Source organism: Sorghum bicolor, chromosome 1 (genome assembly GCF_000003195.3).
Source record: "Sorghum bicolor cultivar BTx623 chromosome 1, Sorghum_bicolor_NCBIv3, whole genome shotgun sequence".
NCBI classification, from domain to species: Eukaryota; Viridiplantae; Streptophyta; class Magnoliopsida; order Poales; family Poaceae; genus Sorghum; species Sorghum bicolor.
This window is the reverse complement of record NC_012870.2, coordinates 67,113,692-67,137,753: the sequence shown is the minus strand read 5'-3', so window position 1 is coordinate 67,137,753 and position 24,062 is coordinate 67,113,692. Positions and strand designations below refer to the sequence as shown.

Below are 24,062 nucleotides of genomic sequence, written 5' to 3'. Positions count from 1 at the left end.
CCTCCGTCGCCTTCCTCAACGGTACACGCCCGCAGGCCGCCCAACCTACTACAATCCTACTACGCCGCAACAGTACAGCACGCTCCCCTCTCTCTGCATCGCCAAAGCAACCCACGACCCTGCCTAAGAGCAGGTATAATAATGGGTTTATAGCCAAACTAATGCTGATGTGGAGGAGAGAAGAGAGGAGAGAGATGATAGCTTGGCTCTTAGTTAAGCACCAAGCTGGGCACGGATGCATAGGTAGTAGTGGGCCCAAAAAGCAAATGTTGTGAGAAGAAAGAAGAAAGAGAATGTGTTTTAGAGACAAGTAGGAGACAACTTATTGTATAACTTGGCTCTAATTATTTGGCTTATAGCCAAGCACTTGGCTCTATTATTGACCTTGCTCTAAGGCCAGTCTCAATGCATAGTTTCATGGTACAGTTACCAAGACTATAAACTAGGTAACCGAGCCACAGGAGTTTCATGGGGATGAAACTCCTCTCTCATCTGATGAAACTCTTTCATTTAATGATCCTGCCAAGTCAGCAATTTTGCTTATGTGGCACCATATTTAATGTGCATGACACTCTCATGAAACATGCATTGAGACTGACCTAACATGCCGCTCGTCCACACGACCACACCTCGCCTGTTGCACTCCATCGTGGCGTGGCATCGCCCATCCCGAGCTTTCCGCTTGCCTCCCCATGTCTTGACGCCCCCTCCCCCCCTGCATGCCGCAAACGCGCGGCACGAGGTCAACACCTCCGGGACGGCAATAATCACTTGCTGGGGCGAGGGTCCATGTGGCAGCGGCCGTCTACCAAAAAATTGCGAGCGTGCGTGGAACGGGCTGGAGGTGTGCAGTGCGCATCAACTCATAGGGCGCCGTCGGGGGCTCGTGGCCATACAGATACGGCCTGAGACAGCAGGAGTTGGTCCTAGCACGATTTAACTGGTGGTTTCGTTCGGGCGCTTTGTTTGGTTCCTCACTTGAATCAAATTGATGCATGCGACCATGCATAAGAGGCTGCCATCATACAGTTTTTCCATCCGCAGAAATCGAGCTTCCCTCTCCATACAGGACGACTTTATTCATGCAGGATGCAGGGGACCTACATGTCAAACACCCAGAACATTAATCTATACATGTAACCAAACACAATATCGTTTCGTACTGGACCAATACCAAAGACAACCAAACACGACCATATGTACGAGCTCAACTCAGCTCCTTTGGCCCTGCATAGCCTGACCATCCTGGATGAAGACATCTTCTGCAACCAATCACGCCCATATATGCCCGGAAGATGGCGGACGTCCGGACGAGGGACGATGGGGCTAGTGTCAGTGTGGAAACGGGAAACTCGCATATGCTCCCGTTCTAAAATTCTAGCGACAGGGACAGGGAGCGTGCCCTGTTCGGCTGTTGGCCGGAGCGGGATTCGATCCGCTGCAACGGTGGAGGAGCGGGGTCAGGGTCTCGCTCACACAGTCACAGTCTCAGGGATACCGTGGCCACGACAAGGCATGGTGGGGGCTGGTCGGAGCACACGGCCGGACTGGGGAACTCGTGCGCTGCTGCGCTCGGCTGCGCTGCGCACGACCGCACATGCCATGTTTCGCTAGCCTAGCTTCCTGCTCAGTGCTCACCATCTTTTGTTTGTTTATCGCGTCCACGGAGTCGGATTTATTGGGAAGAGGAGACTGTTGTAGCGTCCGATGCCACTCTTTACTTCGGGACGGTGTCTCAGACGACGGAGAACGTACCAATATAATTTTTTACTTAATCTCGTTACTCTTGTTATTTTATCCGTATGACTCTGACATAGTCATCAGTGAGATGCGATTTCGGTGTCTCTTTGCTTGCTGATGCCTAATGCTTCAGTATAACTTTAAAAAAAAGTTATCACTAATTTTAACTCTAATCAAATGCGAGCGTTTTTTCTTCTTCTTTGCAAATGGTTACCAAGTTTTAACGTTAGCAATACTGATAGGCAATATAGCCTTTATATATTCTTGCGCATTAGAATTGAAGATAGCACGAGTACGCTAATTAATATAGTATACATTCTACAGAATGTAGAACTGGACGCTAATATTTGAGTAGTGCATTCACACGCGAAATTCATGGACATTGAAGTCTTCCAGAGAATAGAGATCCTTGTACAAGAAAAAAGTCTTCCAGATCTGGAAGGCGTGAACACATTCAAGTCCGAATAGCGTGTTTCGTCACGATAGTGGAGTTGTGAGCATCTTGCCCCTCTGGCTGTAATAAGGTCGAATACCTGAAGGCTGCACGACGCACATGCATGTGAAAAGAACTTATGACCTGCTTCGGCTTTTCATCTACAGAACCTCACCGAGAAAGAAAACGCTCCTACAGCCGTAGCATTGGGAAAGATCTCAAAAGCAATTGGCCTACCTCATGTGCAGCCATGTGAGGAGATTGACAGAGGGGGTGAGAAAATATAGTACCCGGCAATGGGCCGGGTTCCGTCGTCTTTTGTGATTGCTGGCTGCTGGATTGTAGGGATCTGGATGACTGGATCTATCACTAGCTGCATGAACTGTACTCCTACAAATATAGACAATCTATGCAGAGACGACGGTGCATATAATAGTCAGACTAATCCTGGATTACGTGCACGGTGAGTAATTTACAGAGGAGAAAGGCTGTGTGCATGCACGTAACTGTTGCTTGTCTAGCGTCTGAAACACACACTTTGATACGGCAGTCAGACCACTATAGCCAGTTTATTGGGTGGAGTCTACTACACTTTAGCCAGTTCTTGTTTAATCTGAAAGTTGTTCGTCGTGGCTTTAGTCAAGATATGGAGCATCCTTTAAAAAAAACGAGATAGCCTCGTAGGTAGCCCATGCCGTGCAAAGCAGCATCCATGCTTTTCTATGTTTCTGCTACCCTCGCAATTAAGAACATAATTCCCAGGGGACAAGGTTCAATTAGGTGTAATTAACGGAGAACGACAGCACGGTGCGCAGTGCCGGCGGTACACGTCCGGAGCAAAGCAATTGATCACGTACGGTACGGCGGCGCCATGCACGGATCCGGGTGATCGCCGTAACATTATTCCGCTGACGGCATGCGTGGCTCGGATGGATATTGGATCGGCCACCAGCTAGCCCACCAGCAGGCCATTGATGATTAATTACCCAAAGCAAAGCAGCGCGCTTTTTTCTCTCTGAGAGCGATCTATCTGTTTGGTGCAAAGAAAAAAAAAAGCCAAAAAGAGCCCTGGCACTGCCGATGGCATCGTAGTACTGTGTTTTGTTGCTCTGCTTCCACCGACAGGCGTTTGGTGACGCGGCATGCATTAACGTGCTCACCGCTGCCACTGCATTCTCCTTTTGGCGTTTGCTTCCGACGGCGGTCAATCGGGCGATGGCTTGAGGTTGACGCACAAGGCACAACAACGTATCACAACTCGATCACAAAGGTGACAGCTACGACTACTGTACTGTACGTAGGAAGGATAGTGTCATGTACTCCTACTCATGTGCCTACTAGACACTAGTACGAGGAGAAGCTCGATGCAGGCGTGAAGCTCTTCAAGATAAGTACTTGACCATTCCTTCCGTCTTTTAAAGAAATTCGGTCTTCTTTAGTTCTAAAAAATTTTATAAAAAATTTTAGATTTCTTGTCATATCAAATCTTGCGGCGTATATATAAAGTATTAAATAAAAATAAAAATAATAATTAATTGTATATTTTATTTATAATTTGCGAGACGAATCTTTTGAACCTATTTAATCCATGATTAAATAATATTTGTCAAATATAAACAAAAGTGTTACAATGTCTATTTTATAAATTTTTTTGAACTAAACAAGACCTTGATAGTAGCAAGTTACTGTATTTAGTTAAGCAATCTTACCTTGGACCGAAATTATAAAAAAAACAACATACCAAATAAATATTGTTAGATTTATGACGACAAATATTTAGTAAATGTTATCTATTCGTTGTCATAAATATAGATACTGTTTTATATATAGTTTAGTTGAACTTTAGATAGTTTTGACTCAAGATAAAAGTATAATTGCATTCCCCTTTCCTACGGAGATAGTAACAGTTACTCCCTCCATCTCAAAATTATAAATCATTTCAAGAATCTTTAGAGAGTTAAAGTATCTCAAGTTTGACCAAATTTATATGGTAGGATAATAACATTTATGAAATCAACTAAGTATCATTAGGTTCTTCATTAATTATATTTTCATAGTATATCTATTTGATGCCCACAAAACTTTGTATTTTTTTCTATAATTTTGGTCAAACATAAGATGTTTTGAGTCTCCAAAATTCTTAGAATGGCTTACAATTTGTGATAGAGGGAGTACTACATACTGAATGGCTAATAGAGTACACCCAGTACTCCCTCCATATTCTTTTGTAAAGCGTATAAGTATTTTTTTAAAAAAAAATCTTAATATAGGGTGCTGCATTAGTACCAAGCCAGACCATTAGGGCACTCATAATGCAGACTCTATCATAGAGTCTAAAGTTATTTATTACCTCAAACAATGTGGACTTAGAGTCTAAATAACACTTGGAGTCTTATTTTTCTATCTCTTTCTTAAATAAATATGTTGTCACATCAGCAAAATACCATAAATAATATGTACTTAATTGTCTTAGACTCAGTGATAGAGTCTTGTGTTGTGAGTGCCCTTACGAGTTGCACTCCTCATAATAGACACACAGTTGTTAGGGGTGATAAGCCTCACTATGGCTAATCAAGCATACGGATGATAGTTGTTGGAGTCATGAGTCTAGGCCATGGTCAATCAAGTGTACGCGGGATGGGGCCATGAGAGGCAACGGCCAACTGCACGACAGTCAATATACCATGATGGTATCTTCGTATCTGGGTTAAACCCCTGCACGACTAAAAAAGAATATATGGGTAAATATTGGCTATCTAACTACTGGATGACTGTTGTTTGGATCCACTGGCTAAAAAGGTGGATGTTTGTCTATAATGCCTATTTATTGTTGGTAGGGCACATGGGATAACAGTAGGTGTGAGGGAACATAACTTTATTATTTGTGCAATCTGATCGTGTGTTTGGTTGGAGAGCGGGGTGAGCTAGGTCGGAGCGAACCCATTCACGTGGCTGTTTGGTTAGAGGATGGGAGGGTTGGGTTGGCTCGAGGATGAAATATTCCTCTCAGATGCGGGTTAGACTCCCTGTCAAAATCCGGCGGACGGAGCCGCTCCAGTCGGGTTGACTCCCACCAAACACTGAATTTCTTTAACCAAACACTAAACGGAGCCGCTCTGTCTCTAATCCTTCAACCAAACACTGAAACAGGTTGGCTCCGCCCCCAAAAACAGAAATACAACCAAACAGTTAACTCTGTCCCCAAAAAATGGGTTTGATCCAACCTAATCCACTCAACCCCCAACCAATTCTAGGAATTTGGAAATAGTATCTTTTTCTTTAGTTCTTTGTCATCTCATCAAAGTTACTTAATTAGGTGGCACCATTTAAGTGAGAATGAAATTTTGATTGGAGTCTCCTTTACGTACGGTACGTCTGTTTATTATTAATTTATATGCATCCCACTCAAATACAGTACAGTATCAATCGTTCGCTCACATAGTAATGGTAAACAGTGCAGCTATAGATTTTGCAGCAGCTGCATAGTGGTCTTGTTTCCAAAAATTTTTACAAAAAAAATTCAGATTCATCGTCAAATTAAATCTCACAGTACATGCATAGAACATTAAATATTAATAAAAAATAATAGTTAATTGTATAGTTTACCTGTAATTTGTGAAACAAATTTTTTAAATTCAGTTAATTTATGATTGAATAATATTTATCAAATACAAATGAAAATACTACGGTGCTTATTTTATAAAATAATAGAACTAAACAAGTCCTAGGTCGATAACCGAGGGTAAAGGTTCGACCGTTCGAGTAGCGGTGACAGTTGCAGCCCGGGGACACGTAGGCGATAAGGTTGTCTCTAACGGGAGACCTATTTGGGAACCCAAACCCAAAATGGGTCTCCAACACAATACCTATGGCCTCCAACAGAGTACCCATACAGAAGACCTACTTTGGATATCAAAAGAGACATAACCCAAATTTAGATATCCTCTCTCTTCGAGACCCATTTGCAGAAAGTGTTATCTTTTAGGTCTTGTTGTTGGAGAAGACTAAAAATAAGTATTGAACCTTTTACCTGTAGCGCTATCCAAAGGACAAATAGGTCTTGTACTTTGGGTGACGATTGTTGGAGATAGTCTAAGGGCACTCACAATGCAAGACTCTATTACAGAGTCCAAGACACTTAATTACATGTTATTTATGGTATTTGCTCATGTGGCAACATATTTATTGAAGAAAGAGGTAGAAAAAATAAGACTCCAAGTCTTATTTAGACTTTAAGTCCACATTGTTCGAGGTAATAAATAACTTTAGACTCTATGATAGAGTCTGCATTGTGAGTGCCCTAAGCGAGCTGCACGTGGGGCCGGCCAGCGATCCTAGCCGGTGAGACCGCCTGTTCAGGCCTTGTTTAGGCCCTGTTTAGATTTACCAAAAATCCAAAACTTTACAAGATTCTCCATCACATCGAATCTTGCGGCACATACATAAAACATTAAATATAGATAAAAAAGATAACTAATTGCACAGTTTACCTGTAAATCACGAGACGAATCTTTTAAGCCTAGTTACTCTACGATTAGACAATGTTTGTCAAATAAAAACGAAAGTGCTACAGTGTCAAAATCCAAAAAGTTTTTGGATCTAAAAATTCAAGATTCTCCGTCACATCGAATATTTGGTCGCATGCATAGAGCATTAAATATAGACGAAAATAAAAACCAATTACACAATTTACCTGTAATTTGTGAGATGAATCTTTTGAGTCTAGTTAATTCATAATTAAACAATGTTTGTCAAATAAAAACGAAAGTGCTACCGTAATTTAAAAACTAAAAATTTTGCCAAGGCCAGTACACCGCCGTAGTGCTGCTGACATGGCCATGGCCGGCCTTGCATAGCGAGTGCATGCATGACAGTTGACAAGTCACAGGTGCTGGCGTGCTGCCATTCCCATCCCAGAGACCCAGACTGGGCATGGCCGCATGGGTGCGCGGCGCGTGCAAGTGAAGGTTGCACCTTGCACGCATCAGCGAATCGATAGGTTTCGAAACCGTATACCGTGACGCAATTAAGCTGCTAGCCTGCTACTGCTACTAATGACGCGGAGTGATGACATGAGGCTACAAATATGCGATGATGAATTCTGAGTCTTGACTCTTGAGGGCGGCCGGGCGTAGTGATGAGCTCCACCAAAACTGGAGGGCATGAATGCGGAGCAACAAGCAAGAGGGTTTTTTTTTTTTTTTTGTGACAGAACAAGCGATCTGGCTTGGCGCATGTGACTCATTCTCGTTTTCCTTCGCCGAGAAATCCGAGGTGTGGATGACTGGATCAGCAAGCAATATGGAGTAACGAGCAAGTGGCATGCAGACAGACACGTAGTATACGCGGCCGTGCGCCTTGTTTGAACAGTCTCCGATCCGATCCTCTTGCGTATCGATTTTGGCAAGAAATGAATGAAGATGACCGCGTCGTCGACGAGCGAATTTTAAAGAGCATGGGTCGTTCAGGCCATGAGACCACGCCTAGACTAGTAGATTTGGGTGGTAGCGATAGCGAGAGGCCAAAGCCATAGTGTGGCCACGTACCCCCAACAGGGTTGGGTGACAGCACGGACAAGCGAGAGGGGCCCGACGTCAAGATCACGATTCATCATTCCTGATGCCTTCACCTGAGGGAATGCTGAATCATCACGTGGGAGAACAAGTGCTGGCATGCTGGCACGTTCGCTGATCGTGGGGCCACGCTGCTTAATTGCCGCGACGCACGCTGTGTGCACACTCAGCATTGCACAAACCAAACTAAAACGTCTTCATGGGCCATGGGTATATGTCAATCGTGTTCATGGGCCGGGCGTGGTGATCGGATAATTTCCGAGCCTTTCCTTTCCTTTTCTTGATGCTTCCCACAAGATTGGAAAAAGTCTACTTTAGGTCCCTCAACTTTCGCGAAAGTCTAATTTTCATCCCTGAACTCTAAAACCGGACAAAATACATCCCTCAACTTTTAAAACCATGCACATTACATCCTTGACCTGGTTTTGAAAGCGGTTTTACCTTTTTCTTTTTATTTATTTTGGCTGAATTTTTTGAAAAATCACAGTAAATCACATAAAAATCATAAAATAGAAAACTCAATTTTTGTTGGACTTTAGATCAGTAGATCTACACATTGAATATATAATATAGTATGTTCTAGTACAAATTTTTTTGATGTATCTTTAGATCTATGTTTTTCTCTAATTAATTAGATTAATTATAGCTACATTTTCTATGGTCTAATCGTGATGAAATTTATATGGTGAGCTAATTATTCTATGTTTGAGTTATAGTAAAAATTTTATACTCATTGAATCACGTATTAGTTAGTTATAGATTTATTTAGGTTTATGCTTGTTAAATTATAATAAATCTATAACTAAGTTATACATGATCTAATGAGTATGAAATTTTTACCATAGTTTAAATATATAATAATTAGTCTAACATAAAAAATTCACCACAATTGCACCATACAAACTATAGCTATGCATTATTCTAATTAATTATAGAAAAACACAGATCTAAAGCTACAATAAAAAATTTGTACTAAAGCATACTATATTATATGTTCACTATATAGATCTACTTATCTGAAGTTCAACAAAGTTAGAATTACTATTTTATGAATTTTATGTGATTTACTATAATTTTACAAATATTTAGCCAGAATAAATAAAAATGAAAAAGACAAAACTGCCTTCAAAACCGCTCATAACCATGTCAGGGACATAATATGCATGGTTTCAAAAATTGAGGGATGTATTTTATCCGGTTTTAAAGTTCAGGGATGAAAAACAGACTTTTATAAAAGTTGAGGGACCTGAAGTGGACTTCTTCCCACAAGATTTCTACTAGTTAGGAGCTTCTGGCCCAAACCGTTGCTTCGGCCCATCATATCTCACTCGACTGCCGGCTGCCCGGTGTGCCCGCCCACCTCACTCCCCTCTGGAGATAAGGCTCTCCGCTTTTCCGGCCTTCCGCCTCCGCACCCTCCCGTCTATCCTCTCCGGCACGAGCCGTCCAGTCCACTTCACCTCGGTCCGACACCGCGACTACACCGGCGGCGCCCAGCCGACGCCGAGCCAATGGTGGCTCCCGCGACACTCGCCCTCCGCCCCAGCGCGGCCCCCGCGCAGCCTCGTGCCGCGCTGCCCCGCGCCCGGGCCAGCTGGTTCGCGCCCGCCATCATCCGCACCTCCCCTCCCGTCGCCGCCTCCTACCCGCCGCGGCGCTTCAGCGGCGTCCGCCGCGCCGTGGCCGTCGATGCAGACCAGCAAGGCTCTCCCGAGCCTCCAGAGCAGGTATGAATTATGGTTCTCTTCCTGTCGCGTTCCACCCGACCCGTCGCACGCGCGCGCTCGTGGAATTCAGTTTTCATCTCCGGTGGCGCTCCCGGGCACAGGAGAAGAGGCCCAAGACGTACTACTTCCTGGTGGCGAACGCCAAGTTCATGCTGGACGAGGAGGAGCACTTCCAGGAGCAGCTCGCCGAGAAGCTGCGCAACTACGGCGAGCGGGACAAGGAGCAGGACTTCTGGCTCGTCGTGGAGCCCAAGTTCCTCGACAGGTTCCCCGACATCACCAAGCGCCTCAAGCGCCCCGCCGTCGCGCTTGTCTCCACCGACGGCAACTGGATCACGTGAGTGTCTATGCATCGAACAATGATTAGATTCTATTCCAATGCCTGCCTGCCTGCCGTGCCTCGTAGTTTTTTCCAAACCAACCATCGCTTCGTTATAGCGCCGTGCGGACATGCCACTGTCATGCATCACAATGGGCGTGCAAATCAAAATGCTTCCGATTGTATATTTTGTTTTCTGGTAGCACTTCTTCTGATTGTAATTGTCCCAAAAGCAGCAGCATCATATACCCAGCATTGGCTTGTGGTGCGCATTTTACATCTGATTGCACCTTTGCCATGTGTTTACTCTCAACAGTCACATTCAGTTGCACATTTCAAGTATTTACTTTTAAAAAGAGCTCGGATTTAAATATGACAAATGTTTAGCTACCATGACTGGTCAGGTCTGCCCACTTTTTATTGGTGAAACTGTAAAATTGAAAATTGGCTAGAATATTCATGTTCAAGGTTCACTCTAATTTTTTGCATGACCGCATGACATATTACCAGTATCCGGTCAAGCCAACCCTAAATTAGTAACTTCTTTTTGTAGTTGTGTTTGATGTTTCTTTTACTTTGAAGTATTCCTGCATTTTACCCCACCTATTTCTGTTGTTGGATCCTTTGATTGTGTTCTGAATTCTTGACAGTACTGGATAGTAGTGCCTAAGGGCGCCTCTTTCCTTTTTTTTTTCTTCCTTAAACTAACTTTTATTCCATCCAACACTTAGGTTGTTTCCGTTTTGTCCCATGTCAAACGTCTTTATTTTGAAAAGAAACAAATTATTGAAAAATGCATCAAATGTCTATAGCATCAATTTAGTTTCACTAAATCCTCCATCAAATATCTCTTGGTAGTGCATTTATTTGGTACTGTAGATGTAGATATATTTTTCTATAAATTTGATCAAAGTTGGAGAAATTTGACTTAGGACAAAACTAAAATGGCCAACATTATGGAATGGAGGCTTTCATGATGCACCATAGTGACTACTGAAAGTGAGTGAAAGTGAGTATAGCCATAATTGGGGGCTTGGGGCCCAGAACACTGCTAAGAGCATTATATCTTTGAGTTTGACTATGTGCGTCCCAAATGATGAAATTTGCCACCACTATCTTTGACCTGCTGCTATCAATATGAGTAGTTATAGATAAATGCTAATTCATAAGCTAAAGACCTACTAAGATTGTCAGCAGCAGGTTATCTTTAAGTCGTTGGTCTATTTCTGTCCATTTTTTCAGCTGATGTTGCAATACTGAAGCCTTAATGTTCTTCATTTTTCTCTCTTTTAATTTGTTGCCAGATTCATGAAGTTAAGGCTAGACAGGGTCTTACAAGACCAGTTCGATTCAGAATCAGTTGAAGAGGCATTGGCTTCTAACCCTGTTGAGTTGAAATTTGAGAAGCCTGAGAAATGGACAGCTCCATACCCTAAGTATGAATTTGGATGGTGGGAACCCTTCTTGCCTCCAAAGTCCAGCAATGGCACAGCATAGAGATAAGCAGCAATGCGTACGAGGCATGTAAGATTACTCCCATGTAAGTGATGAATGTAATTTTAATTTTGATGATGAGGATGTAGTACTTGAGGTTGTACGATTACAGTTAGTTGAATTAGTTGCAGAGGTTTGGTAATACCAAATAATCAGCTGTTTTGTTTGAGAAAGTCGTGGTTCTGTACTTCTGTTATGGCTGATGGCATCTTTTCATGATGGATGCACAATTCTGTAGGGTATAACACGAGGCACTACCACTTGCTCAGTCTACCAGGCCAAAATAAAGACCTCTGTGCCACAAACAAGTAAACCTTATTCATATCGTTTCCTGTCCTGAAATGAAAATAGAGATCTAAACAATTGCACAACCTTAATCATAATAGGAACGACTAACCTGAACGGTTATACAATTGTTTGTCCCCATAGTATGACAACTACTGAATTCATGAGAGGGGAAATTGTTTGTCCCCATTATTATTATTTGCGGATGTCCCTCTAGTCTTTAGATGCTCCACAACCTGCAATGAGAGGGAAACTGAATAGTCAGTGTCTGAAGATTCACACCAAGTTTAACCGAAAACAAAATTCATAATAACTCAAAGAAAGTGATGCAAATTCATGAAGTGCTGCAAATCATGCAATGATGCAAGCACGTGAGGTGAGTTTCTTTGAGCGTTTAGTTAGCTAGGCTGTCAATTAAGAAACAGTCTTGATTGATTGATCAGCTGGTGTGGCAGTCTTGAAGTGGGTTTCTTTGAATATTCGGTTAGTTTGCTGCAGTGTAAAAAAAGAATTGCTTGGTTAGTGTAACATTCTTTTTTTTTGAAATGTCACTGGGGAGGGATTGTTCCCCCGCCTGAATTTTTATTTCAATACTTGGAGGTACAAATTACATTTGTTCTGCCACAAAAAGTTGTGGTAGGGCATAAAGTACTGTTGACTAATGGCCGGTAGATTCGACTCATAAGCTCAAGCAAACACCCTGTTAGTAGGTAGACATGGGGTGGAGTCAATGGAGACACTGTCCATGGAGTAAAAGTCCACCTCTGTCATGTCATTCTCATTCTTCAACTTGTAAATCGATCGTTTAGGTCCCCAACTTGTTCGTCTGTGTCATCTCGCTCCCTAAACTTGTTCAGATATATCATCCTAGTTCCTAAACATAGAAATCACCCATTTAGGTCATCAAATTTGTTTAGTTGTGTCATCTCGGCCCCTAAACTTAGTTTTGAGTCTCATGTGAGTCAAAATAAAGCGATCTTAAAACTCTGTATCAAAAAATAATTCATAATTTTTTATATGAACTCGAATGAAGACAAACTTTATATTAAAGTTGTAGCGCTCAACGCGGTCTACAACTTTGTTGTTGAAAATGTTTTTTTATTTAAAGTCGTTTAGTGTCACAAAACTTAATTTGAAATTTTAAATTTCAAAATCTATAAACTAAAAAAAATATTTTGGAACCCTAAATGATTTTAACTTAAAAATTTTCAACTACAAATTGTAGATCGCATTTCTGGCTACAATTTTGATATAAAGTTTAGCTTTATTTGAGTTTATATGAAGAAGTTATGAGTTATTTTTTGATATAGCGTTTTTAGATTCGCCCTATGTTGACTCAGACCAGACTTAAAATCAAGTTTAAGGACTGGGATGAAACAACTAAATAAGTTTGAAGACTTATATGAGAGATTTTTAAGTTTAGGGACCAGAATGACACAACCAAACAAGTTTAAGTATCTAAACGATCATTTTGTGAGTTTAGGAACCGAGTGTGATGGACTTTACTCCTGTCCATGTGAAGCTGCTACCAATCCGTTTTTGCGCATGCATAAGGGTAATGCTGGATGTCAAAGATGCTCGCAAAAAAAAACGTATTTAAAGAACATTAAAGAGCCTAGCCTTGTAATGAGTTGTGTTTTTCAATTGCTAAAACCAGTAGTAGCTTATATTAAGCGGTAAAGAACCATGTAATGGACATAGCTGTAGATGTTTATAGGACTGGAGAAGTCTTCTTTGGACGTAGACATTTTAATGCTAGACTTACTCAATATAAACAAAGTTTTTTCGTTAACTGATTTACATAAACTCTATGAGTGGAAGAACGAGAAGGGGCGAAGTATATAAAAAAGGAAAAAAAAATTCAAATGGCAAAACTCCTTTGACGCAAATGAATATGTAAACTATGTTGATTAGGAGAGGCATATTCCATTTGTCTCAAAATAGAAGTCATTTTTGCTTTTTGAGAAGTCATCTTTTTTAACTTTTACCAATTATATATAAAAATATTAGTATTTATAATACATAATTAGTATCATCAAATAGATCGTTGAATATACTATCATAATAAACTTATTTAGACATATAAAAAAATACACGTATTTTCTACAAATTTAATTAAAGTTGAGAAAATTTTGACCAACACATATCCAATAATGTCATCTATACTGGGACGGAGGGAGTAGACGAGTAGACAAACTTTGAGGGAAGCTAGTCAAGGTCAATGCTCCTACTTACTCCCTCCGTCCCACTGAAAAATGATGTTTTGGATTTCGTATTATCTTGTTTAACCGTTCGCTGTATTAAAAAATTTTATATAAATATTAATTATTTTATTATGACTTATTTTATTATTAGAAATACTTTAATTAATTTATTTTATAATTTATAAAAAATAAATAAAACGAATGATCAGGTAGTTAAAAGTTAAAAACGATATTTTTAATGAGACGGAGACATGCATGTAAATAAAGAGTACTCGTAAATAAAATGTGTAATTAATTAAATAAAGAGTAAGGGCTCGTTTGACACAGCTCAACTTCATTACTGAAGCTGTTTTTTTTAGAAAATAGCTTTATGCGCAACTTTCTAAATGAAGCTAAGCTGTTTTGGAAAAAGTGTTTGGTAAAATAGCTTCACCAATTACTTCATGCATAATTGAGAGAGAGAAATGAGGGAGAGAGCTACAATAAGCTACTTTTTTCATTTTCATCCAACTCATATCTTCGTGAGATGAGAGAAAAAATAGCTTCACCTATAAAACTGTTTTAGAAATAAATATTTGACAAAAAAAATAGGCTCACGAAGCTGTTGTGAACTGTGCCGTAAATCAAATGAAAGAAACAAAAGGAAACAATGCCGGTGGACCTCCAAATTATAAGACTACAAACGGAGTCAGAGAGCAAAGCCAAGAACAGCAAGAATCCACTGCGCGATCAAGAGCAGGAAGAAGCGCATTCTTGGGTGCTTGAGCTTGATACATACATGAAACCACGCAGTAGAGGAGGTGACAACGCAGGCGTGCTGCAGCTAAGCGCCCCGCATGGTGATCCCCTGCATCATGTTCTTGAATTCGCCGAAGTCGACGCGGCCGTCGCAGTTGCGGTCGACGTTGCAGATCATCTCCTGCACAGAGGCCAGGCTCCGAGCCTCCGGCAGGCCGAGCTTCTTGAGCACGGCCTGCAGCTCGGCGGCCGAGATGAAGCCGTCACCGTCCTCGTCGAACACCCGGAATGCCTCCTTCAAGTCCCCCTCGTCCTCCTCCTCCTCGGGCACCTCCTCCAGGACGGCGCCGAACAGCGCGTCCCCGAGCGCGCGGTCGAGGGACTCGAAGTCCTCGAAGCGGAGCCCCGCGGCGCCGGCCGGGACGTACCCGCCCACCGCGGCCTCCAGGGCGGAGCGGTCGGCGCCGAGGCCCAGCGCGTCGAGCGCCGAGGCCATTTCGTCGAGGGTGATCTCGCCGTCGCCGTTGCGGTCGAAGAGGTCGAACACGCGGCGCAGGCGCAAAGCGTCCAGGCTGCCGTTCCGGAGGCGGAACGACGGCGAGGGCTTCTTGGACAGCGACGGCTCGGCGATGGCGGGAGCGGCATTCTCCATCGTCACGTGAACTTGCGGCGTTCCTCCTCTTCTTTGCTTCGAGGTTTTGTGGGCGTGGGTGCGGATGCGAGGGCTGATTATTTCTCGAGTTTGTGAGTGTCACTGGCAAGGGCAAGGGATTATATAGAGCCAGAAGAAAAAACGTGGTGGGGGAAACAAGCCCGGGTTCTCTTCTTTGTTTATTATTATTACTTCATTCTTTCATCCGAAGTTATAAATTATTCTAAGAATTAGAGAGTCAAAACACCTTAAGTTTAACCAAAACTATAGAAAAAATTATAAAGATTTATGACATCAAATAGATATACTAAAAAATATAATTAATAAACAAACTAATGATACTTAGTTGGTATCATAAGTGTTATTATCTTGTCATATTTGGTTAAACTTAAAATATTTTGACTCTCCAAAATTCTTATAATAGTTTATAATTTAGAATGAAGAAAGTATAAATTAGGGATATAGGGCCCACACCTCTTGCCGTTTTACTACCAACTTAGTACAACCGCCTTGTTTATACACGAAATTCAAAAACTTTTCAAGATTTTCTATTATATTGAATCTTGCGGCACAATATATGGAGCATTAAATATAGATAAAAAAAACTAATTGTTGTGATTTACAATGCGAATCTTTTAAGCCTAATTAGTCTATAGTTGGACAATAATTACCAAATATAAACAAAATGTTACAATACCCAAAAACTTTTTACATGGGAAACTAAACAAGGCCTTAGTACAACTCTAGATGCTGCAGTCTAAATCAAACTATTAATAAATTTACTAAATAATGAAGATTATATACTTACAAATATATACTCCCTCTATCCTTATTTAACTATTACTATAAAAAATTTGACTAGGTTTATAGAAAATATTAAGCTAAAGATATTTAGTGACCCGTTATGTAAAACAGGTCTAGATGAAATAAATTTGCTTAAATACATGTTCTTTCTAAAATCTCACACTGGGTCTATAAGCATGAGATGAGGCTATAAAAAGTTAGCATTTTTAGCTTCATCCTATCTCATTCCCATGTGACAACATGATTTAAGGAGCTTCATAGTGAAGCTACTTTCAAAAGACCTGTTTGATAAAAAATAGCTCACAAATCTCATAAAGTTGTTGGTAAAACTGTATCACCAAATAAATTTATTATAAAAAATAAATTTAATGATCTATCTAATGATACTAATTCTATCTAATAGTTATTAGTATTTTCTATTATATATTTGGTCAATGTTGAGTATGTTTTCTCTCGCTTTTCGAGAACGAGAGTATTCTATAAAAAGCTATATGATGATATTGGGATTTGTTTAACAATTTGACCAATTTAAATATACTCTGTAGCTTTTTTCAGGAACAGATGGATTAAGTTTTATCATATCGATGACATAGTTTGACCATACGGGCACATAGTATATCCGCAGTAAGGCAGATGTTTACGAAGTGTCGTGTGGATTTTTTCACTTGTACTAAAATGAGAGAAGTTGGGCTACATTATTAGCCTTGCATGGATTGATCCCGTTCCCTGGGTTCTAACTCCGTCGTCTTTTGTTATAAAGTAAAGTACACGTACCCTATACGTTGTTCGAGCTGGTGCGTTACTATGTGTCCTTGTTCCGTCAACTGCTACTTGGCTGGTGCGATTCTTCTAATCCTACTGTTCGTGCTGACCGCCTCGCCGTGTGTCTCCAATTATCACATCCCTACCCCCGAAGCTCTCTTCCCTCGGAATAATCAGAGCATATGGCCCTCAAATCAGAGGGCTTTTACTTTTAGTTTGGAGCCTTTCCCATATTTTAAGGGTCTATTTTGTTAGTCCCTCGGTCCAGAAAAAATCAATTTCTAAAATTGTTCTAAGTGAAATTTTTAAATTTTAACTATTTTTTTTTAAAAAATATAAAGATTTATAGAATATATTCTCATAAGATGCACATGTTATGTTATAGACGTTATTACTCTTTTCTATAAAATTAGTAAATTTTTTTAAAAAATAACTAACACGAATTGTAAAGATTAGTTCTTTCATGAACGGAGGAAGTACATTCGCTCTAGCAAAACTCCTCAAATAAAAGATCCCCAAATCACTTTTGACGGATAATACCATGTGGGACCTACTCATCATCCTCTCTGTCCCTTTCTCTTCTCCGTCTGTGCGCGTGCGTCTGCCATGGGGGAAGCCATGCACCACTCAGATGGTCACCGTTAGGAACCTAACTATTTGAACTACGCTTAGTTTTTACAAATTAGATTTTTTTGTCTCTGTTCCTGTATATACTTCCTGGCTCATTATGATTAATTACTTCTTTTTGTAGTTCTGTTTGGTGTTTCTTTTACTTTGAAGTATTCCTTCATTTTATCACTTGTCTCCGTTGTTGGATCCTTGGATTGTGTTATGTCGTGAATGCTTGACAATATATATTGAACAGTAATACCTAAGGGTGCCTCTTTCCTTTTCTTTTTCCTATCACTAATTTTTACTCCATCCAAAACGTGGGTTGTTTTGGTCTTGTACCACGCCAAACTTCTTTAATTTTGACCAAAGTTGTTGAAAGTGTGTCTACAACATCAAATTCATTACATTAAATCTGCCATGAAATATGTCTTGGTAGTGCATTTATTAGTAATATAGATGTCAATATATTTTTCTATAAATTGGTTATAAAGTTAAAAAAGTTTGACTTATCACAAACGTAAAATAGGCTACATTATGGAACCATAGCGACTAGTACTTATTAGAGCGACTAATTGTGAAACTGAGGCTTTCTTTAGCTCACCCCAAAATCCAAAAACTTTTCAAGATTCACACATCGAATCTTGCGCTAAATGCATAGAGCATTAGATATAAATAAAAAATAACTAATTACACAGTTTGACTGTAATTTACGAGATGAATCTTTTGAGCCTATTTAGTCTATGATTACATAATAATTACCAAATGCAAACGAAAGTGCTATAATACTCAAAACAAAAAAAAGGCAACTAAACAAGGCCTAAGTGAAAGTACCCATCTTTGTCCTGCTACTATCAATATGAGTAGTTGCTAATTAATAAGCTAAAGACCTACTGGGTGATCGCGGCAGGTTATCTTTAAGTCACTGGTCTATTTCTGTCCATTTTTTCAGGCAATGTTGCAATACTGAAAGCCTTAATGGTCTTCATTTTTCTCTCTTTTAATTTGTTGCAAGATTCATGAAGTTAAGGCTAGACAGGGTCTTATAAGACCCTCTTTCAAAAAAAGGGTCTTACAAGACCAGTTTGATGCAGAATCAGTTGAAGAGGCATACCTGTTGATGTGAAATTTGAGATGCCTGGGAAATGGACTGCTCCATACCCTAAATAAGCAATGGCACGGCATAGAGATATGCAGCAACCGTATGAGGCATGTAAGATTACTCTTACTCCCATGTAAGTGATGAATGCAATTTTAATTTTGATGATGAGGATGTTGTACCTGACGTTGTACGAGTGCAGTTAGTTTAATTAGCTGCAGAGGTTTGCTAATACCAAATAATCAGAGGTTTTGTTTGAGAAAGTCGTGGTTCTGTTATGGCTGATGGCATCTTTTCATGATGGATGCACGATTCTGTAGGTTATAGCACGAGGCGCTACTACTTGCTCAGTCTGCCAGGCCAAGATCAAGACCTCTGTGCCACAAACAAGTAAATCGTTTCCTTTCCTGAAATGAAAATAGAGATCTAAACAAACAGACAGACATCATAATAGGAAGGACTAACCTGAACAGTTGTACAATTGTTTATCCCCAACTACTAATAGTCATATCTTAAGTGAAAACCAACAAATCGAGAAGTCCTTTGCCATTTTTGTCAATTTTAGATCACCATGGAATTGAGCCTGGGCACGCTTTGAAACTACTAAATGGTTATATGGATATACAGGAACACTGATTATTATATGAATCTCTCTGTGCCAAGAAAGATGGCAAATTACATTGTAGTAGAAATCAAGCATGCGTGTTCATAACAATTTTGTTGATAGATAAACTGGATGTCTCGTGTTCAGAGAGTTTATTAGAGCAAGGAAGACACTACGTACAGAAGCAGAATATCTACACTAGGGGGCAGAACCACCAAAGTTATAGAACTTAGAACGCACTGAAATCACAAGTCATCACCTGCATTCTGACCACCGTAGGACACACAACATCACTAACTCCAAGCTACAAAACTAACAGAACCCTTAGTACATTTAAACCTGGCACCAGTTTCTAGTCTTTAGATGCTCCAGAACCTGCGATAAGAGGGGAAATTGAATAATCAATGTCTGAAGATTCACGCCAAATTTAACCGAAAACAAAATTCAAAATAACTCAAAGAAAGTGATATGCAACTTCACGAAGTCCTGCACATCATGCAATGATGCAAGCACGTGGAGGTTTCTTTGAGCATTTAGTTAGGCTGTCAATTAAGAAATACTCTTGATTGGTTGGTGAGCTGGTGTAGCAGTCCTGAAGTGGGTTTCTTTGAATATTCGGTTAGTTTGCTGTCAGTGTAGAAAATAATTGCTTGGTTAGTGTAGCAATCTTCACGCGCTTAGCCATGGGGTGGAGTCAATATAATGGAGACACTGCCCATGTGAAGCTGCAATCACTCCATTTTTGCATGTGGGTAATGCTGGTATGTCAAATGATGAACATATAAAGAACTTTAAGAGCCCTTAGCCATGTAATGAGTTGTGTTTTTCAATTGCTAACTAGTAGTACCTTATATTAAGAGGTAAAGAACCATGTCATGGACATAGGTGTAGACATGCTTATAGGATTGGAGAAAGTCTTCTTTGCGTTTGCGGACGTAGACACTTTAATCCTAGACTTGCTCCAGTGACCAAAGTTTATTTTTATTTGTATTTTTTTATTTTTGCTAATTGATTTACATAAACACTGATGAATGGAAGAACGAGAGGGGGCAAAGTACATAAAAAATGAACGATTTTCAAACGGTAAAACTCCTTTGCTTTCTAAAAAGGAACCTTTTCAAATGACGCAAGTGAATATGTAAACTGAGTTCATTGGGAGAGGCAGGTGACCCAAGGCACCAAGAAAGAATGAATGAACAAAGATAAACTTGGAGGGAAGCTGGTCAAGGTCAACGTCCTTCTTACATGTAAATAAAACGTATAATTAAATATACGGAGTAAATCAAATAAAAGAAACTAAATAAAACGGTGCCTGTAGACCTCCAAATTATCAAGACTACAAACAGAGTCAGAGAGCAAAGCCAAGAACAGCAAGAATCCACTTCGCCATTAAGAGGAACAAGAAGCTCCGGGTAGAAAAGCGCATTCTACGGTGCCTAGATACATACATGAAACCACGCAGTAGAGGGGGTGACAACGAAGGAGTGCTGCAGCTAAGCGCCCCACACGGTGATCCCCTGCATCATGTTCTTAAATTCGCCGAAGTCGACGCGGCCGTCGCAGTTGCGGTCGACGTTGCAGATCATCTCCTGCACAGAGGCCAGGCTCCGAGCCTCCGGCAGGCCGAGCTTCTTGAGCACGGCCTGCAGCTCGGCGGCCGAGATGAAGCCGTCACCGTCCTCGTCGAACACCCGGAACGCCTCCTTCATGTCCCCCTCGTCGTCGTCCTCAGGCACCTCCTCCGGGATGGGGCCGAACAGCGCGTCCCCGAGCGCGCGGTGGAGGGACTCGAAGTTCTCGAAGCGGAGCCCCGCAGCGCCGGCCGGGATGTACCCGCCCACCGCGGCCTCCAGGCCGGAGCGGTCGGCGCCGAGGCCGAGCGAGTCGAGCGCCGAGGCCATCTCGTCGAGGGTGATCTCGCCGTCGCCGTTGCGGTCGAAGAGGTCGAACACGCGGCGCAGGCGCAGAGCGTTGAGGCTGCCGTTCCGGAGGCGGAACGACGGCGAGGGCTTCTTGGATAGCGACGGCTTGGTGATGGCGGGAGCGGGAGCGCCAGCGGCGTTCTCCATCGTCGCGTGAACTTGCGGCGTTCCTCCTCTTCTTTTCTTCGTGGTTTTGTGGGCGTGCGGGCGGATGCGAGGGCTGATTATTTCTCGAGTTGGTGAGTGTCGCTGGCAAGGGATTGCGGGATTTTATAGAAGCCAGAAGAAAAAAAACGCGGCGGGGGAAACAAGCCCGGCGCCTCTCTTCTTTGTTTAGGGATAGGGCCCACACCTCTTGCCGTTTTACTACCACCTTAGTGCAACTTATATAGTTTAAAATTAAAAAAAATAGTGGTATAACTCGATGATGCCGTCTAAATCAAACTATTAAACTTACTAAACTTATATAGAAAATAGTGAAGATTATAATTACAAATATATACTCGCTCTGTCCTTATGTAACTGTTGTTATAGTAGTCAAATTTTCTTAAATTTAACTAGGTTTATAGAAAAATTTTAGACTCCGTTTAGCACAAGTTAGCTTCACTTTTCTAGGGGCTTCACGAGTAGTTTTCTAACAAAATAGCTTTGCATGTAAATTTGCTTAAACAAATGCTCTCGTAGAATCCCACACAGAGCCACAACCATGAGGTAAGGCTGTGAAAAACTACTATGTGTAGTTTTATCCTACCTCATTTTCATATGAGAGCACGATGAGCTTTATAGGTGAAGTTGTTTTCAAAAGACATGTCTATTAAAACATAGCTCACAACAACTTATGAAGTTATTGAATCTATACCAGACTTGACTAACATAAATATATTTATTATAAAAATATATTTAATGATTTATCTAATGATACTAATTATGTCTTATTCATATTAGTATTTTCTTGTATATATTTGATCAAACTTGAATATATTTGATTTCTTAGGAGCGAGAGTGACAGGAACGGATGAAGTATTCTATAAAAAACTGTATGATGAATCTAGTAATACTTCTTATTTGATAGTATCATATATTGACATTGTAATTTGTTAAACAATTTGTCCAATTTAAAATATACTATGCAGTTATAATTGTGTGTGCGTGCGTGTGTGCGTGTGTGTGTGTGTGTTTTTTTTTTTTTCTGGAACAGATGGATTAAGTTTTATCATATTGTTGACATAGTTTTTTTGAGAGTACTATTGTTGACATAGTTTGACCATACGGCCGGGCTCATAGTATATCCGTAGTGAGATGTTTACGAAGTGTCGTGTGGAATTTTCACTTGTAATAAAATGAAAAAAGTTGGATTACATCATTATTAGCCTTGCATAGGAAGTGTTATCTTGGATAAGCATGGATTATTAATCCCGTTCCCTCGGTTCTAACTCGGTCGACTTTTGTTATACTACGTACCCTATGCTGTTCGAGCTGGTGAGTTAACCGCTTATGTGTCCAGTGTCCCGTGCTATACTTTTGTCTGGCTGCCCGTGGCCCGTGCTATGTGTCCAGTGTCCTTGTTCCGTCAACCGCTACTAGGCTGGTGCGATTCTTCCTCTGATCCTACTGTTCGTTGCTGACCGCCTCCCCATGTGTCTCCATTCTCCAATTATCACGCCCCCCCGAGACCCAAGCTCTCTTCCCTTCGGAATAATCAAAGGCCAATGGGATCACCGACGACGACGCGGGCACCATCGCTGCAATGCTGCATTGCCTCCCAGATCGCAGTAAACTACACTACACGGCGCGGGAATCACGAGTGCGGAGTGCCGAACACGACGATCGGCCACGACGTGCCCGTGACTCACTCAAGCCACCCTCCGCCTCGTCTAGTCGTCTCATCAGGCACCACCAAAGCCCAAATTAACAAGAGCCTTTTTCCGCTCGCGCAGCAGCTGTCTGCCTGAGCAAGGAAAACCACATCATGACCTGCCCTCCCCCTAGCGAATTAGCGCACCGCGTACTCTACCGTGTCCTGTCGACTTTGCCGCGGCGCATGCGCATTCCTCCTTTGTGGTTGCGCACTAGTGTCTCGTCTCCCCCATCTAGATGGCCAACGGTGACAAGTCTGAGGCTTGAAACCGCGCCGCATGCACGTTTCTAGATCGCCAACCAGAGCGAAAAGCCGACGACCATGGGCGATGTGCTTTGCTGACGATTCCAGCTGCTGAAACGTCACCAAGTCGCGAGTCGTAACGGCGACATGGAGTTTGAGTTTGGCGCGCGCCGCCGATCCATCGCGAGTCGTGGACCTCTGGAAAAAGGGGAAAAAATGAGCATCAGATGCGCGATGCGGAGGTCAAAAGGCCTTGGTTGTTGGCTCTTGTTGCCAAGGCGCTCCTCCGTGTGCCTCCGCCCTCCGCGCGCGCGGCCTCCGATCGCGTGCTGTGGCAGTAGCAAACGCGGGTCGACGTCTCGGCGAGCGTGAGGCTACCCCACCCCCACCCCCCCCCCCCCCCCCCCCCACCCCCACCACCACCACCACCACCCCCACGGCTGCTGGTTCGTGCTCACCAGCAGCTGGCTGGTACTCCTACTCGTCCTGTGCCGCTGTGAGGACATGTGCGTTCTACGTCGACCACGACGCCAGATAGTAGGGCCTTGTTTAGTTGCGAAAAGTGAAAAGTTTTTCGTAGTATTTTCATTTGTTTGTGACAAATATTATTCAATCATGGACTAACTAGGATCAAAAGATCCGTCTCGTGATTTACAGCTAAACTGTGTAATTAATTTTTGTTTTCCTCTATACTTAATGTTTCGTGCATGTGCCACAAGATTCGATGTGACGGGTAATCTTGAAAACTTTTGGGTTTTCAGGGTAAACTAAGGCCTTGTTTAGTTCGCAAAATTTTTGGTTTTTGGCTACTGTAGCACTTTCGTTTTTATTTGACAAACATTGTCCAATCATAGAGTAACTAGGCTCAAAAGATTCATCTCACAAATTACAGATAAACTGTGTAATTAGTTTTTATTTTCGTCTATATTTAATACTCTATGCATGCGACGAAAGATTCGATGTGACGGAGAATCTTGAAAATTTTTGTGAACTAAA

At 41.6% G+C, this 24,062-nt stretch overlaps 3 protein-coding genes across 4 annotated transcripts; 1 reads left to right on the top strand and 2 right to left on the bottom strand.

Moving 5' to 3' along the window:
• On the top strand, positions 9,092 to 11,459 carry LOC8083674. The gene is made up of 3 exons (XM_002467876.2): positions 9,092 to 9,473; positions 9,575 to 9,810; positions 11,097 to 11,459. Exons 1-3 carry the CDS (start codon positions 9,258 to 9,260, stop codon positions 11,287 to 11,289), a joined length of 645 nt encoding a protein of 214 aa, XP_002467921.1. The 5' UTR covers positions 9,092 to 9,257; the 3' UTR covers positions 11,290 to 11,459.
• LOC8083673 (probable calcium-binding protein CML27) lies at positions 11,583 to 18,933 on the bottom strand. 2 transcript variants are annotated; one of them, XM_002465276.2, is made up of 4 exons: positions 18,622 to 18,933; positions 18,455 to 18,502; positions 14,554 to 15,267; positions 11,583 to 11,807 (listed from the first exon to the last, which is right to left on the bottom strand). In XM_002465276.2, exon 3 carries the CDS (start codon positions 15,163 to 15,165, stop codon positions 14,599 to 14,601), a length of 567 nt encoding a protein of 188 aa, XP_002465321.1. In that variant the 5' UTR covers positions 15,166 to 15,267; positions 18,455 to 18,502; positions 18,622 to 18,933; the 3' UTR covers positions 11,583 to 11,807; positions 14,554 to 14,598. The 2 variants fall into 2 exon arrangements, with proteins under 2 accessions (XP_002465321.1, XP_021301409.1); XM_021445734.1 differs by lacking the exon at positions 11,583 to 11,807 and having other exon boundaries at positions 14,249 to 15,267.
• Positions 19,054 to 21,222, bottom strand: LOC110429587 (probable calcium-binding protein CML27). Its single transcript, XM_021445729.1, has 2 exons — positions 20,492 to 21,222; positions 19,054 to 19,418 (listed from the first exon to the last, which is right to left on the bottom strand). Exon 1 carries the CDS (start codon positions 21,110 to 21,112, stop codon positions 20,537 to 20,539), a length of 576 nt encoding a protein of 191 aa, XP_021301404.1. The 5' UTR covers positions 21,113 to 21,222; the 3' UTR covers positions 19,054 to 19,418; positions 20,492 to 20,536.

What these genes read in the sequence shown, in the direction of transcription:
- LOC8083674 (XM_002467876.2), top strand. Translation starts at nt 9,258, where the DNA reads ATGGTGGCTCCCGCGACACTCGCCCTCCGCCCCAGCGCGGCCCCCGCG. An exon ending in CTCCCGAGCCTCCAGAGCAG is followed by an intron (nt 9,474 to 9,574) that starts GTATGAATTATG and finishes TCCCGGGCACAG; the next exon opens with GAGAAGAGGCCCAAGACGTA. An exon ending in ACCGACGGCAACTGGATCAC is followed by an intron (nt 9,811 to 11,096) that starts GTGAGTGTCTAT and finishes ATTTGTTGCCAG; the next exon opens with ATTCATGAAGTTAAGGCTAG.
- LOC8083673 (XM_002465276.2), bottom strand. Translation starts at nt 15,165, where the DNA reads ATGGAGAATGCCGCTCCCGCCATCGCCGAGCCGTCGCTGTCCAAGAAG.
- LOC110429587 (XM_021445729.1), bottom strand. Translation starts at nt 21,112, where the DNA reads ATGGAGAACGCCGCTGGCGCTCCCGCTCCCGCCATCACCAAGCCGTCG.